This window comes from Hyla sarda, chromosome 9 (genome assembly GCF_029499605.1).
Source record: "Hyla sarda isolate aHylSar1 chromosome 9, aHylSar1.hap1, whole genome shotgun sequence".
Lineage (NCBI taxonomy): Eukaryota > Metazoa > Chordata > Amphibia > Anura > Hylidae > Hyla > Hyla sarda.
The window spans coordinates 174,964,403-174,980,813 of NC_079197.1; the positions used below are offsets into that span (position 1 = coordinate 174,964,403).

The following is a 16,411-nucleotide window of genomic DNA, read 5'->3' on the forward strand; positions in this document are numbered from 1 at the left end:
GTACACTGAGGACAAAAGGGGCTCTGTACACTGAGGACAAGCAGGGCTCTGTGCACTGAGGACAAGCAGGGATGTGTACACTGTCTCCTCGTCCTCCTCTCTCCCAGCCAGTCTGCCGGCACTCTATATCATATTTTAAATGATTAAATAAAGATGAAGATTTTACCTGCATTTGATGGTGAGTGCCTTTTTCTACTTTCTACAAATATCGTTGTTATATGGACTGGTGTATCCTCCACACACTAGACCATACAATGGATTTAAATAGAGCACCACGTCTGGCATTCTTAGCAGGGCTCTGTACAATGAAGACAAGCAGTAATCTGTACACTGAGGACAAGCAGGGCTCTGTACACTGAGGACAAGCAGTAATCTGTACACTGAGGACAAGCAGGGCTCTGTACACGGAGGACAAGTAGGGCTCTGAGCACTGAGGACAAGCAGGGCTCTGTACACTGAGGACAAGCAGGGCTCTGTACACTGAGGACAAGCAGGGCTCTGATCACTGAGGACATGCAGGGCTCTGTACACTGAGGACAAGCAGGGCTCTGTACACTGAGGACAAGCAGTAATCTGTGCACTGAGAACAAGCAGTAATCTGTACACTGAGGACAAGCAGGGCTCTGTACACTGAGGACAATCGAGGCTCTGTACACTGAGCACAAGCAGGACTCTGTACACTGAGGACAAGCAGGGCTCTGTACACTGTGGACAAGCAGGGCTCTGTACACTGAGGACAAGCATGGCTCTGAGCACTGAAGACAAGCAGGGCTCTGAACATTGAGGACAAGCAGGGCTCTGTACACTGTGGACAAGCAGGGCCCGGTACACTGAGGACAAGCAGGGCTCTGTACACTGAGGACAAGCAGGGCTCTGTACACTGAGGATATGCAGGGCTCTGTACACTGAGGATATGCAGGGCTCTGTACACTGAGGACATGCAGGGCTCTGTGCACTGAGGACAAGCGGGGCTCTGTGCACTGAGGACAGGCAGGGCTCTGTGCACTGAGGACAAGCAGGGCTCTGTACACTGAGGACAAGCAGGGCTCTGTACACTGAGGACATGCAGGGCTCTGTACACTGAGGACAAGCAGGGCTCTGTACACTGAGGACAAGCAGGGCTCTGTACACTGAGGACATGCAGGGCTCTGTACACTGAGGACAAGCAGGGCTCTGTACACTGAGGATATGCAGGGCTCTGTACACTGAGGATATGCAGGGCTCTGTACACTGAGGACAAGCGGGGCTCTGTACACTGTGGACAAGCAGGGCTCTGTACACTGAGGACATGCAGGGCTCTGTACACTGAGGACAAGCAGGGCTCTGTACACTGAGGACATGCAGGGCTCTGTACACTGAGGACAAGCAGGGCTGGGTACACTGAGGACAGGCGGGCTCTGTACACTGAGGACATGCGGGGCTCTGTACACTGAGGACATGCGGGGCTCTGTACACTGAGGACAAGCAGGAATCTGTACCCTGAGGAGAAGCAGGTCTCTGTACACTGAGGACAAGCGGGGCTCTGTACACTGTGGACAAGCAGGGCTCTGTGCACTGTGGACAAGCAAGGCTCTGTACACTGAGGACAAGCAAGGCTCTGTACACTGAGGACAAGCGGGGCTCTGTACACTGAGGACAGGCAGGGCTCTGTGCACTGAGGACAAGCAGGGCTCTGTACACTGAGGACAGGCGGGCTCTGTACACTGAGGACATGCGGGGCTCTGTACACTGAGGACAAGCAGGGCTCTGTACACTGAGGACAGGCGGGCTCTGTACACTGAGGACATGCGGGGCTCTGTACACTGAGGACATGCAGGGCTCTGTACACTGAGGACAAACAGGAATCTGTACCCTGAGGAGAAGCAGGTCTCTGTACACTGAGGGGTAAATTCCAAGGGCAGATCATTAGCGGAGGGGTAAATTCCAGGGGCAGATCATTAGCGGAGGGGTAAATTCCAGGGGTAGATCATTAGAGTAGGGGGTAAATTCCAGGGGCAGTTCATTAGAGGATGGGGTAAATTCCAGGGGCAGATCACTAGAGGAGGGGGTCAATTCCAGGTGCAGATCATTAGAGGAGGGGGTAGATTCCAGGGGCAGATCACTAGAGGAGGGGGTACATTCCAGGGGCAGACCACTAGAGGAGGGGGTAAATTCCAGGGGCAGATCATTAGAGGAGGGGGTAAATTCCAGGGTCAGATCATTAGCGGAGGGGTAAATTCCAGGGGCAGATCACTAGAGGAGGGGGTAAATTCCAGTGGCAGATCATTAGAGGAGGGGGTAAATTCCAGGGGCAGATCACTAGAGGAGAGGGTACATTCCAGGGGCAGATCATTAGCGGAGGGGTAAATTCCAGGGGCAGATCATTAGAGGAGGGGGTAAATTCCAGGGGCAGATCACTAGAGGAGAGGGTACATTCCAGGGGCAGATCTCTAGAGGAGAGGGTAAATTCCAGGGCAGATCACTAGAGGAGGGGGTAAATTCCAGGGGCAGATAATTAGAGGAGGGGGTAAATTCCAGGGGCAGATCACTAGAGGAGGGGGTAAATTTCAGAGCATATCAGTATAATTGAGAGACCATTGTTTCAATATAATTGAGAGTATATTGGAGCCCATTGTTTATCACTACATGTCTGTAGATTATTTAGGGCGTAGATTATTAGATGGGGCTGATTACTGAGGGTTGGGCCTGTACGGGATTGTCGCGTCTATTATCGGGATCCTGGATGACAGTCGCGATATTTTGTGCACAGAATACTGCAGTGTCAGTAGTATCCAGGTATTAATAAAGTTATATTAAAATAAAAAAACAAGAGGTCTTGAGTCCCAATATGGCGTCTTGGCACTTCCGGTGACTTCACAGTCGTTGCAGGGAATGGAGCTGAGAGCAGGAACATGGCCGACTTCCGGAGGAGCTCCCTGCGCGCCCACGACGCCCTTTCTCCTTTGGTCGTGCCCGCGCCCGCGCACCCGCCGGAAGGAAGGAGCCGCCATTACAGGAGGAGACTCCCGAGTCACCCGGATACACCCGGAAACCGCGGCCGGGGACCCGCAGTCACCCGACTCACCGGATATACGAAGCGGCCGCGGCCTCCGCCAGGGATGGGCTGGGCGCAGACTCCGGAAAGCCGCATGTAGGCCGCACTCCCCCCGGTCACCTGGAGATTCCCGGAAATCGCGGCCTGATCCACGCCCGAGAGACAGACGGGTGAGACCTGACAGCTGACCCGAACCGAGCCGGAACCGACACCACACCGGCCTGCACACACCCGGGGGCTGAGCCCGACACACCCGACACCAGGGGGACGCCCTATTGTGTCACCTCATGTCTTACAATACAGATACAATACACATGTCATACATTACAGTACACATGTCACACTACACAACATGTACTAGACTCATGTCACACTACACAACATGTACTATACACATCTCATACATTACAGTACACATGTCACACTACACAACATGTACTATACACATGTCATCATACACAACATGTACTATACACATGTCATCATACACAACATGTACTATACTCATGTCACACTACACAACATGTACTATACACATGTCACACTACACAACATGTACTATACACATGTCACACTACACAACATGTACTATACACATGTCATCATACACAACATGTACTATACACATGTCACACTACACAACATGTACTATACACATGTCACACTACACAACATGTACTATACACATGTCATCATACACAACATGTACTATACACATGTCACACTACACAACATGTACTATACACGTCACACTACACAACATGTACTATACACATGTCATCATACACAACATGTACTATACACATGTCACACTACACAATATGTACTATACACATGTCATCATACACAACATGTACTATACACATCTCATACATTACAGTACACATGTCACACTACACAACATGTACTATACACATGTCATCATACACAACATGTACTATACACATGTCATCATACACAACATGTACTATACACATGTCATCATACACAACATGTACTATACACATGTCATCATACACAACATGTACTATACACATGTCATCATACACAACATGTACTATACACATGTCATCATACACAACATGTACTATACACATGTCATACATTACAGTACACATGTCACACTACACAACATGTACTATACACATGTCACACTACACAACATGTACTATACACATGTCACACTACACAACATGTACTATACACATGTCACACTACACAACATGTACTATACACATGTCATCATACACAACATGTACTATACACATGTCACACTACACAACATGTACTATACACATGTCATCATACACAACATGTACTATACACATGTCACACTACACAACATGTACTATACACATGTCATCATACACAACATGTACTATACACATGTCATCATACACAACATGTACTATACACATGTCACACTACACAACATGTACTATACACATGTCACACTACACAACATGTACTATACACATGTCACACTACACAACATGTACTATACTCATGTCACACTACACAACATGTACTATACTCATGTCACACTACACAACATGTACTATACACATGTCACACTACACAACATGTACTATACACATCTCATACATTACAGTACACATGTCACACTACACAACATGTACTATACACATCTCATACATTACAGTACACATGTCACACTACACAACATGTACTATACACATGTCATCATACACAACATGTACTATACACATCTCATACATTACAGTACACATGTCACACTACACATGTACTATACACATGTCACACTATACAACATGTACTATACACATGTCACACTACACAACATGTACTATACTCATGTCATCATACACAACATGTACTATACTCATGTCATCATACACAACATGTACTATACTCATGTCATCATACACAACATGTACTATACACATGTCATCATACACAACATGTACTATACACATGTCATCATACACAACATGTACTATACACATGTCATCATACACAACATGTACTATACACATGTCATCATACACAACATGTACTATACACATGTCATCATACACAACATGTACTATACACATGTCATCATACACAACATGTACTATACACATGTCATCATACACAACATGTACTATACACATGTCATCATACACAACATGTACTATACACATGTCATCATACACAACATGTACTATACACATGTCATCATACACAACATGTACTATACACATGTCATCATACACAACATGTACTATACACATGTCATCATACACAACATGTACTATACACATGTCATCATACACAACATGTACTATACACATGTCATCATACACAACATGTACTATACACATGTCATCATACACAACATGTACTATACACATGTCATCATACACAACATGTACTATACACATGTCATCATACACAACATGTACTATACACGTCATACATTACAGTACACATGTCACACTACACATGTACTATACACATGTCACACTACAACATGTACTATACACATGTCACACTACACAACATGTACTATACACATGTCGCACTACACAACATGTACTATACACATGTCGCACTACACAACATGTACTATACACATGTCGCACTACACAACATGTACTATACACATGTCGCACTACACAACATGTACTATACACATGTCATCATACACAACATGTACTATACACATGTCATCATACACAACATGTAATATACACATGTCACAATACACAACATGTACTATACTCATGTCATCATACACAACATGTACTATACACATGTCATCATACACAACATGTACTATACACATGTCACACTACACAACATGTACTATACACATGTCACACTACACAACATGTACTATACACATGTCGTCATACACAACATGTACTATACACATGTCGTCATACACAACATGTACTATACACATGTCACACTACACAACATGTACTATACACATGCCATACATTACAGTACACATGTCACACTACACAACATGTACTCTACACATGTCACACTACACAACATGTACTATACACATGTCGTACATTACAGTACACATGTCACACTACACATGTACTATACACATGTCATATACTATACACATGTCATACTACACAACATGTACTATACACATGTCATAATACACAACATATACTATACACATGTCATACTACACAACATGTACTATACACATGTCATACTACACAACATGTACTATACACGTCATACTACACAACATGTACTATACACATGTCATAATACACATGTCACACTACACAACATTTTCTATACACGTCACACTACACAACATGTACAGTACACATGTCACACTACACAACATGTACAGTACACATGTCACACATTACAGTACACGTCACACTACACAACATATACAATATACATGTCACTACACACCATGTACAGTATACATGTCACACTACACAACATATACAGTTCACATGTCATACTACACAACATATACAATATACATGTCACTACACACCATGTACAGTACACATGGCACACTACACAACATATACAGTTCACATGTCATACTACACAACATATACTATACACATGTCATAATACCCAACATGTACAGTACACATGTCATACATTACAGTACACATGTCATACATTACAGTACACATGTCACACGACGCAACATGGGCAGTACACGTCACACAACACAGCATATACATTCCACACCTGCCCCATACAGTTTCACCCGGCGCCCCGTACGGTATATACATTCCACACCTGCCATATCACATACAAAAAACATGACATGTACTGTCTACAATACACGTCACACTGCACATACACTGCACATACTGTACACACTTGTCTCATGCACTGCATGCATACTGTACGTTTATGGCACATGTTGTCTACACCACAAATGTCATGCACCACACACACCTTAAGTCACGATACACTGCGCACACACCGCACATCCCACACAACACCCTTGGCCAGCCTCATAGTGATTGTTGAGTGATGGATGATGGGCAGCCTCATAGGGATGGATGATGGGCAGCCTCATAGGGATGGATGATGGGCAGCCTCATAGGGATGGATGATGGGCAGCCTCATAGGGATGGATGATGGGCAGCCTCATAGGGATGGATGATGGGCAGCCTCATAGGGATGGATGATGGGCAGCCTCATAGGGATGGATGATGGGCAGCCTCATAGGGATGGATGATGGGCAGCCTCATAGGGATGGATGATGGGCAGCCTCATGGGGATGGATGATGGGCAGCCTCATGGGGATGGTTGATGGGCAGCCTCATGGGGATGGTTGATGGGCAGCCTCATGGGGATGGATGATGGGCAGCCTCATGGGGATGGATGATGGGCAGCCTCATGGGGATGGATGATGGGCAGCCTCATGGGGATGGATGATGGGCAGCCTCATGGGGATGGATGATGGGCAGCCTCATGGGGATGGATGATGGGCAGCCTCATGGGGATGGATGATGGGCAGCCTCATGGGGATGGATGGTGGGCAGCCTCATGGGGATGGATGGTGGGCAGCCTCATGGGGATGGATGGTGGGCAGCCTCATGGGGATGGATGGTGGGCAGCCTCATGGGGATGGATGGTGGGCAGCCTCATGGGGATGGATGGTGGGCAGCCTCATGGGGATGGATGGTGGGCAGCCTCATGGGGATGGATGGTGGGCAGCCTCATGGGGATGGATGGTGGGCAGCCTCATTGGGATGGATGGTGGGCAGCCTCATGGGGATGGATGGTGGGCAGCCTCATGGGGATGCATGGTGGGCAGCCTCATGGGGATGCATGGTGGGCAGCCTCATGGGGATGCATGGTGGGCAGCCTCATGGGGATGCATGGTGGGCAGCCTCATGGGGATGCATGGTGGGCAGCCTCATGGGGATGGATGATGGGCAGCCTCATGGGGATGGATGGTGGGCAGCCTCATGGGGATGGATGGTGGGCAGCCTCATGGGGATGGATGATGGGCAGCCTCATAGTGATTGAGTGCTGACAAGTTTGGTGGCCTAGTGTAAACCATGTGATAAACAACCTTGTGGTAATGGATAGGCGCTGGTTAATGAACAGCCTGGTGTGGATTGAAAGATTCTGTTTGGTGCGTTGTGGGGCGGACTGGTGATTGTCAGTATACGGTGACACTTGTTTTTTCTTGCCTGTGTTGTTCATCTCTTTACTTGCCCCATGTATGATGGTAGTGATTGTGGTGGTGCAAAATTGTGGCTGTGACATCATCTGCTAGCTGCCCCTTGTGATTACATCATTAGTGCATAGCTATAGCTGTGACATCATTTCTTCACTTGTGTCTGATGATATCATTGCAAAGTTGTAGCCGTGACATCATGGTGGTGCAGAGTTGTAGCCTAGACAGACATGGTGGCGGTGCAGAGTTGTAGCCGAGACAGACATCGTGGCGGTGCAGAGTTGTAGCCGAGACAGACATCGTGGCGGTGCAGAGTTGTAGCCTAGACAGACATCGTGGCGGTGCAGAGTTGTAGCCTAGACAGACATCGTGGCGGTGCAGAGTTGTAGCCGAGACAGACATCGTGGCGGTGCAGAGTTGTAGCCTAGACAGACATCGTGGCGGTGCAGAGTTGTAGCCTAGACAGACATCGTGGCGGTGCAGAATTGCAGCCTAGACAGACATGGTGGCGGTGCAGAGTTGTAGCCTAGACAGACATGGTGGCGGTGCAGAGTTGTAGCCTAGACAGACATGGTGGCGGTGCAGAGTTGTAGCCTAGACAGACATGGTGGCGGTGCAGAGTTGTAGCCTAGACAGACATGGTGGCGGTGCAGAGTTGTAGCCTAGACAGACATGGTGGCGGTGCAGAGTTGTAGCCTAGACAGACATGGTGGCGGTGCAGAGTTGTAGCCTAGACAGACATGGTGGCGGTGCAGAGTTGTAGCCTAGACAGACATGGTGGCGGTGCAGAGTTGTAGCCTAGACAGACATGGTGGCGGTGCAGAGTTGTAGCCTAGACAGACATGGTGGCGGTGCAGAGTTGTAGCCTAGACAGACATCGTGGCGGTGCAGAGTTGTAGCCGAGACAGACATGGTGGCGGTGCAGAGTTGTAGCCGAGACAGACATCGTGGCGGTGCAGAGTTGTAGCCTAGACAGACATGGTGGCGGTGCAGAGTTGTAGCAGTTACATCGTGGCGGTGCAGAGTTGTAGCAGTCACATCGTGGCGGTGCAGAGTTGTAGCAGTCACATCGTGGCGGTGCAGAGTTGTAGCAGTCACATCGTGGCGGTGCAGAGTTGTAGCAGTCACATTGTGGCGGTGCAGAGTTGTAGCAGTCACATTGTGGCGGTGCAGAGTTGTAGCAGTCACATTGTGGCGGTGCAGAGTTGTAGCAGTCACATTGTGGCGGTGCAGAGTTGTAGCAGTCACATTGTGGCGGTGCAGAGTTGTAGCAGTCACATTGTGGCGGTGCAGAGTTGTAGCAGTCACATTGTGGCGGTGCAGAGTTGTAGCAGTCACATTGTGGCGGTGCAGAGTTGTAGCAGTCACATTGTGGCGGTGCAGAGTTGTAGCAGTCACATCGTGGCGGTGCAGAGTTGTAGCAGTCACATCGTGGCGGTGCAGAGTTGTAGCAGTCACATCGTGGCGGTGCAGAGTTGTAGCCTAGACAGACATCGTGGCGGTGCAGAGTTGTAGCCTAGACAGACATCGTGGCGGTGCAGAGTTGTAGCCTAGACAGACATCGTGGCGGTGCAGAGTTGTAGCCTAGACAGACATGGTGGCGGTGCAGAGTTGTAGCCTAGACAGACATCGTGGCGGTGCAGAGTTGTAGCAGTCACATCGTGGCGGTGCAGAGTTGTAGCAGTCACATCGTGGCGGTGCAGAGTTGTAGCAGTCACATCGTGGCGGTGCAGAGTTGTAGCCTAGACAGACATCGTGGCGGTGCAGAGTTGTAGCCGTGACATCGTGGTGGTCACATAATCTGCTCTGTTCCCTGTGTGATGATATCAGTGCAGAATTGTAGCATTAGCTGCTCACAGTTCTTTATGATGATACCAGTTGTGACATCATCTCGTGACTATTCTCTGTATTGAAATGGGTGGATCAGATCTATAGCTGTGACATCATCTCCTTCCTATTCTCTGTGATGACATAGATGGTGCAGACTTGTAGTTGTGACATCATCTTGACGCTATTCTCTGTCATGATACTGGTGGTGCAGGGTTGTAGCTGTGACATCATCCAGTTTCTGTTCTGTTGTAGCATTGACATCATCTTCTCTCTGTTCTCTTTATGATGTGTATCTGGGAGTTTCCATGTTAGTCCTTGCCGTTTCTGCACATGTGATACGTGTAGTACCCAGAGCGCGCACGTCATGCGTGTAGTACCCAGAGCGCGCACGTCATGCGTGTAGTACCCAGAGCGCGCACGTCATGCGTGTAGTACCCAGAGCGCGCACGTCATGCGTGTAGTACCCAGAGCGCGCACGTCATGCGTGTAGTACCCAGAGCGCGCACGTCATGCGTGTAGTACCCAGAGCGGGCACGTCATGCGTGTAGTACCCAGAGCGGGCACGTCATGCGTGTAGTACCCAGAGCGGGCACGTCATGCGTGTAGTACCCAGAGCGCGCACGTCATGCGTGTAGTACCCAGAGCGCGCACGTCATGCGTGTAGTACCCAGAGCGGGCACGTCATGCGTGTAGTACCCAGAGCGCGCACGTCATGCGTGTAGTACCCAGAGCGGGCACGTCATGCGTGTAGTACCCAGAGCGCGCACGTCATGCGTGTAGTACCCAGAGCGGGCACGTCATGCGTGTAGTACCCAGAGCGGGCACGTCATGCGTGTAGTACCCAGAGCGGGCACGTCATGCGTGTAGTACCCAGAGCGGGCACGTCATGCGTGTAGTACCCAGAGCGGGCACGTCATGCGTGTAGTACCCAGAGCGGGCACGTCATGCGTGTAGTACCCAGAGCGGGCACGTCATGCGTGTAGTACCCAGAGCGGGCACGTCATGCGTGTAGTACCCAGAGCGGGCACGTCATGCGTGTAGTACCCAGAGCGGGCACGTCATGCGTGTAGTACCCAGAGCGGGCACGTCATGCGTGTAGTACCCAGAGCGGGCACGTCATGCGTGTAGTACCCAGAGCGGGCACGTCATGCGTGTAGTACCCAGAGCGGGCACGTCATGCGTGTAGTACCCAGAGCGGGCACGTCATGCGTGTAGTACCCAGAGCGGGCACGTCATGCGTGTAGTACCCAGAGCGGGCACGTCATGCGTGTAGTACCCAGAGCGGGCACGTCATGCGTGTAGTACCCAGAGCGGGCACGTCATGCGTGTAGTACCCAGAGCGGGCACGTCATGCGTGTAGTACCCAGAGCGGGCACGTCATGCGTGTAGTACCCAGAGCGGGCACGTCATGCGTGTAGTACCCAGAGCGGGCACGTCATGCGTGTAGTACCCAGAGCGGGCACGTCATGCGTGTAGTACCCAGAGCGGGCACGTCATGCGTGTAGTACCCAGAGCGGGCACGTCGCACGAGTAGGGCAGGACGCTTAAATGGGATACATACTACAGTACATGTCATATGCGTAGTACAAAGAGTTCAGTGCAGGCTGCGGCTGGAGGGTCTGACATGGCCGGACAAGTCCAGGACTCTGCCCCTTGGGGGCTGTGTGTCTGGATGAGGCCGGTGTGATGTGACCTCCGCCCCTGTTCTTTCTCATGGGGTCGTGTTCTGATCTTTTGCGCTTTCTCTCGGATGTTTATTGATTTTTTTTTTTTTTTTTTTTTGTGCCTGTAAATGTAGACCTCATGTAAGGCAGAGAAGACACATGCAACACTTTATGGCAGGGCTGATCAACCTTTGGCCTTGTACTTCCATGATGGCCTTGTATGCCAGTGCATTGTGGGTAATTGAGTAGAGCAGTGGTATTTATTGTGACCTCCTCCCCTTGGGTTCATCGGTGAAAACCAAAGAAAAATGGAGACTATGGTTTTCCCTTTTCACCTAGTAAATATCACCCTTAAAGTCATCCTCATGTGCCTAGTTATATTACAGTCTCTGCTCTTATCCCATCATTTGGAATTCTGAGAAAGCTGTGTGACCACCCCTCAGGGGATGTTATGTCTGCCAAATGATTTGACACCCCAATTTTTCCTCTGGCTTAGTACACCTCCTTTTGGTGTTTGCGGTCACCCCCCAACCTTCAGCTTTCGTAATGTCGTCTTGATGTTATCTTTAATGCTAGATTCACAGACAGACTAAGCTATAGTGACTGGAGGTGATGACCAACATTCCCCTGGCTCCTCCATGACATGTGACGTCTGTGATGTTATATATAAAGCTTGTTGATGGGACATGGTTCTCTAGTGTGAGTCGGTGGTGGGGCAGTCAACCTAATCATTGCGTGGTATCTCACTTTTTGAAGTAGTCTATAATCTCTAGTGACGCTGAATATGTTTTTTGTTTTGCAGACTGCCCCAGAAGAAGCCCTGACTATGAGCGCCATGTATGGCTGGTACGGTGGTGACACAAGGAGAGGCTCCTCCCCCTAGGAGCCTTTTTGGCCCAACTAAAGAGGGACCACTGCGTGTGAAGACCAGGCTCCTGATCACAGCATCCTGGCGTGTCCTGTCGTGTTTAAGAAGTCTGTGCATGGAGTGCCATTACCAAGCATCACCCCGGCAGACATTAATGTGGGCAGGATGAGTGCTGCGCCATGATGATGGCACGGAAACAAGATGTGCGGGTGCCCACTTACAGCATCAGTGTGGTGGGCCTGTCTGGCACTGAAAAGGAAAAAGGCCAGTGTGGCATTGGAAAGTCGTGTCTGTGCAACAGATTTGCACGACCCAGCGCAGATGACTTCCACTTGGACCACACATCCGTCCTTAGCACTAGTGACTTTGGGGGCCGTGTCGTGAACAATGACCACTTTCTATACTGGGGGGAGATCACCCGTACACTTGAAGATTGTGTGGAATGCAAAGTGCATGTAGTGGAACAGACAGAGTTCATAGATGACCAGACATTCCAGCCTCATCGCAGCACCGCGCTGCAGCCATACATCAAGCGTGCTGCATCCAGTAAGCTTGCCTCTGCCGAGAAACTCATGTATTTTTGCACAGATCAGTTGGGCCTGGAGCAGGACTTTGAGCAGAAGCAAATGCCTGAGGGCAAACTGCTGGTAGATGGTTTTCTGCTGTGTGTGGATGTGAGTCGAGGCATGAATAGGAACTTTGATGACCAACTGAAGTTTGTGTCCAACCTGTACACCCAACTAGCCAAGACTAAGAAGCCGATTGTGTTGGTCCTGACCAAGTGTGATGAAGGAGTGGAACGATACATCCGGGACGCCCACGGGTTTGCACTCAACAAAAAGAATTTGCAGGTGGTGGAGACATCAGCAAGGTCTAATGTCAACGTGGACTTGGCCTTTACTGCCCTCATACAGCTGATAGACAAAAGTCGTGGCAAGTCCAAGATCATTCCTTACTTTGAAGCATTGAAACAGCAGAGCCAGCAGAGTGCAGCTGCAAAAGACAAGTATGAGTGGCTGGTGGGACGGTTAGTCAAGTCGCACAACGAGATTTGGCTTAATGCGAGCCGGCGCATGCAGGCCTGCAGTGAATATCAGGATTACGTGTACTTGGAAGGTACCGATAAAGCCAAGAAGCTCTTTCTGCAGCACATCCATCGACTTAGACAGGAACACATTGAGCGCCGTCGCAAAGTTTACTTGTCAGATCTCCCCCGTGCTTTAGATGTCCTTGTGCCTGACCTTGATGAAATAGACCATCTGAGCTGCTCCAAAGCAGCCAAACTCTTAGAGTCAAAGCCTGACTTCTCCCATTTGTTTGTGGTTCTTGAGGACCCCCCATGGGATCTAACCAACCACATAGATAACATGGATGATAACCGAATACCATATGATATCATGGAAACCATGGCGGCCGCAGAAGTCTATTGCAGTCACCTTGAAAAACTAAGAAATGCAAGAAAGAAAGCAGAGATGAAGAAAGCCTTCAAAGAAAACCTAGTTGCATCTCCATTTATCACTCCCGGAAAGCCCTGGGAGGAAGCTCGTAGTTTTATTATGAGTGAGGAATTTTATCAGTGGTTGGAAGAGCCGGTCTATATGGAAATATATAGTAGGCACCAGAAGGAGATCATTGACAAAGCCAAGGAGGAGTTCCAAGAGTTATTGCTGGAGTATTCAGAGCTGTTCTATGAGCTAGAACTAGATGCCAAGCCCAGCAAAGAGAAGATGGGGGTCATCCAGGAGGTTCTGGGGGAAGAACAACGATTTAAAGCTCTTCAGAAGCTGCAGGCCGAGCGAGATGCCCAAATCCTCAAACACATTCACTTTGTCTACCATCCCACTAAAGACACTTGCCCAAGTAACCCTCTATGTGTAGACACCAAAATTGAGCAACTGATCAGCTCTCGGTGCCCTTACCCTTACGACCGCCTCTATAAAGACCCAAATGTAGACAGAATCAACCTGGTGATCCTCGGCAAGGACGGTTTGGCACGAGAACTTGCCAATGAGATCCGTGCCCTGTGCACCAATGATGATAAGTATGTGATCGATGGGAAGATGTATGAATTGTCTCTGCGTCCTATCGAGGGCAATGTGCGGCTGCCTGTCAACTCATTTCAAACCTCCACCTTTATGCCTCACGGATGCCTCTGCCTTTACAACTCCAAAGAGTCTTTGTCCTACGTCGTAGAGAGTATTGAGAAAAATCGGGAGTCCAGTCTGGGAAGGAAGGACAACCACCTGCTCAACTTACCCCTCACCTTAATTCTTGTGAACCGTAGAGGGGACACAGGCGGGGAGACTGCTCACAGCCTCATTCTGCAGGGTCAGCAGATAGCCAGCAAGCTTCAGTGCTTCTTCCTAGATGCTGCCTCCACAGGGCTGGGCTACGGCCGCAACATAAATGAGAAGCAAATTAGCCAGATCCTGCGGTTTCTTCTAGAGTCCAAAAGGAACCTGAACCTCGTCAGCTCCTCGCCAAGTATCAAGGATCTGCTTGACTGTGACCTGCGCATTGTGATGTGCTTGATGTGCGGAGACCCCTTTACTGTGGGGGAGGTGCTGAACATTCTGAAGCCTCATACCTATCGTCCGTCACAGTTTGGAGTCGGTGGCTCGGTGCTGCTTGATTTACAGTTAGGTAGTCAGAAGCGTCGTCTGGAGCTGCTCATCTTGTCCTATCATGCCTCCTTCAACATTCGGAAGACAAAACTTGTACATGGGTACATGGTTTTCTACGCAGCAAAGCGTCGTGCCTCCCTGGCCATGCTACGGGCCTTCCTCTGTGAAGTACAAGATATTGTCCCTGTTCAACTTGTTGCCTTGACCGAGGGTCCTGTAAATCTCTTGGATAACCTGACCAGAGATCAGTTGACTGAAGGGGAGGAGATCGCTCAGGATATCGAAGGCAAATTCCTGAACTTACAGTGCGGACAGGCTCAGCCCAAGCTGGACATGTTCTACTCTTTCTTCAAGGATGTCGTTGAGAAGAAGGTTATCATTGAAGCCTCACATATGTATGACAACACAGCAGAAGCATGTAGCACTACAGAGGAGGTTTTCAGCTCCCCCCGTGCGGGGTCTCCTCTCTGCAATTCCCACTTGCCTGACTCCGAGGAAGATCTAGACCCGTCTCCGCAGCACATCTTGTCTCGGGATGACATGAGTTTGTCTGCACCTTCTAGAGACCATTCTAAGTTGGAGGACAGTGATAGTCTTCCTTTCATCTCTGTCATGAGCACCTTAGAGAGCAAACTGAACAACAAGGTACCTCCTCCCCTCAAACCAAAGCCTGACCTTTCCTACCTAGACCCTGGGTCCCGAGACGGACACAGACGGTCCTTAACCTCCATCACTTGGCCATCTTCTGATGCCTTTGACCCTTCAGACTATGCCGAGCCGATAGACTCTGTCGTGAAGCCAAGGAACCAGGAAGAGAACATTTACTCTGTGCCTCACGACAGCACCCAAGGAAAAATAATCACCATCCGTAACGCCATCAAGCCGCAGTCTAACGGCAGCGGGAACGGCTCGGACAGTGACATGGACACTAATTCTCTGGAGCGGACACGGAAGGCGTCAATCGTGACCAAACCTGTCCTGTACCGGACCAAGTGTGCCAAGCTCGGAAAGTTCTCTAGTTATCGGAGCAGCTTCAGCGTGGGCAGCGACGACGAGCTGGGCCCTATGAGAATAAAAAATGAAGACATCGGAACGCAGGGGCCGAAAGACAACACTACAAACTCTTACGAGGCAGATGGGGAGGACCCACGCAAGAGGAACATTCTGCGCAGCCTGAGGAGAACCACTAAGGTATATAAGGGGGTTGAAATAACCGTTAAAATCCTT

At 49.2% G+C, this 16,411-nt stretch overlaps 1 protein-coding gene across 1 annotated transcript in view; it reads left to right on the forward strand.

Annotated features, from left to right (window-relative positions):
• The first annotated feature begins 2,934 nt into the window (after positions 1-2,934).
• The window catches only part of ARHGAP35 (Rho GTPase activating protein 35), a 50,077-nt gene continuing 36,600 nt past the window's right edge, over positions 2,935-16,411 (forward strand). Inside the window, exons 1-2 of the mRNA XM_056539075.1 lie at positions 2,935-3,204; positions 12,495-16,375. Of these exons, the coding sequence (XP_056395050.1) occupies positions 12,740-16,375 (3,636 nt within the window). The 5' untranslated portion in view covers positions 2,935-3,204; positions 12,495-12,739. The remainder of the gene's footprint in view (positions 3,205-12,494; positions 16,376-16,411) is intronic.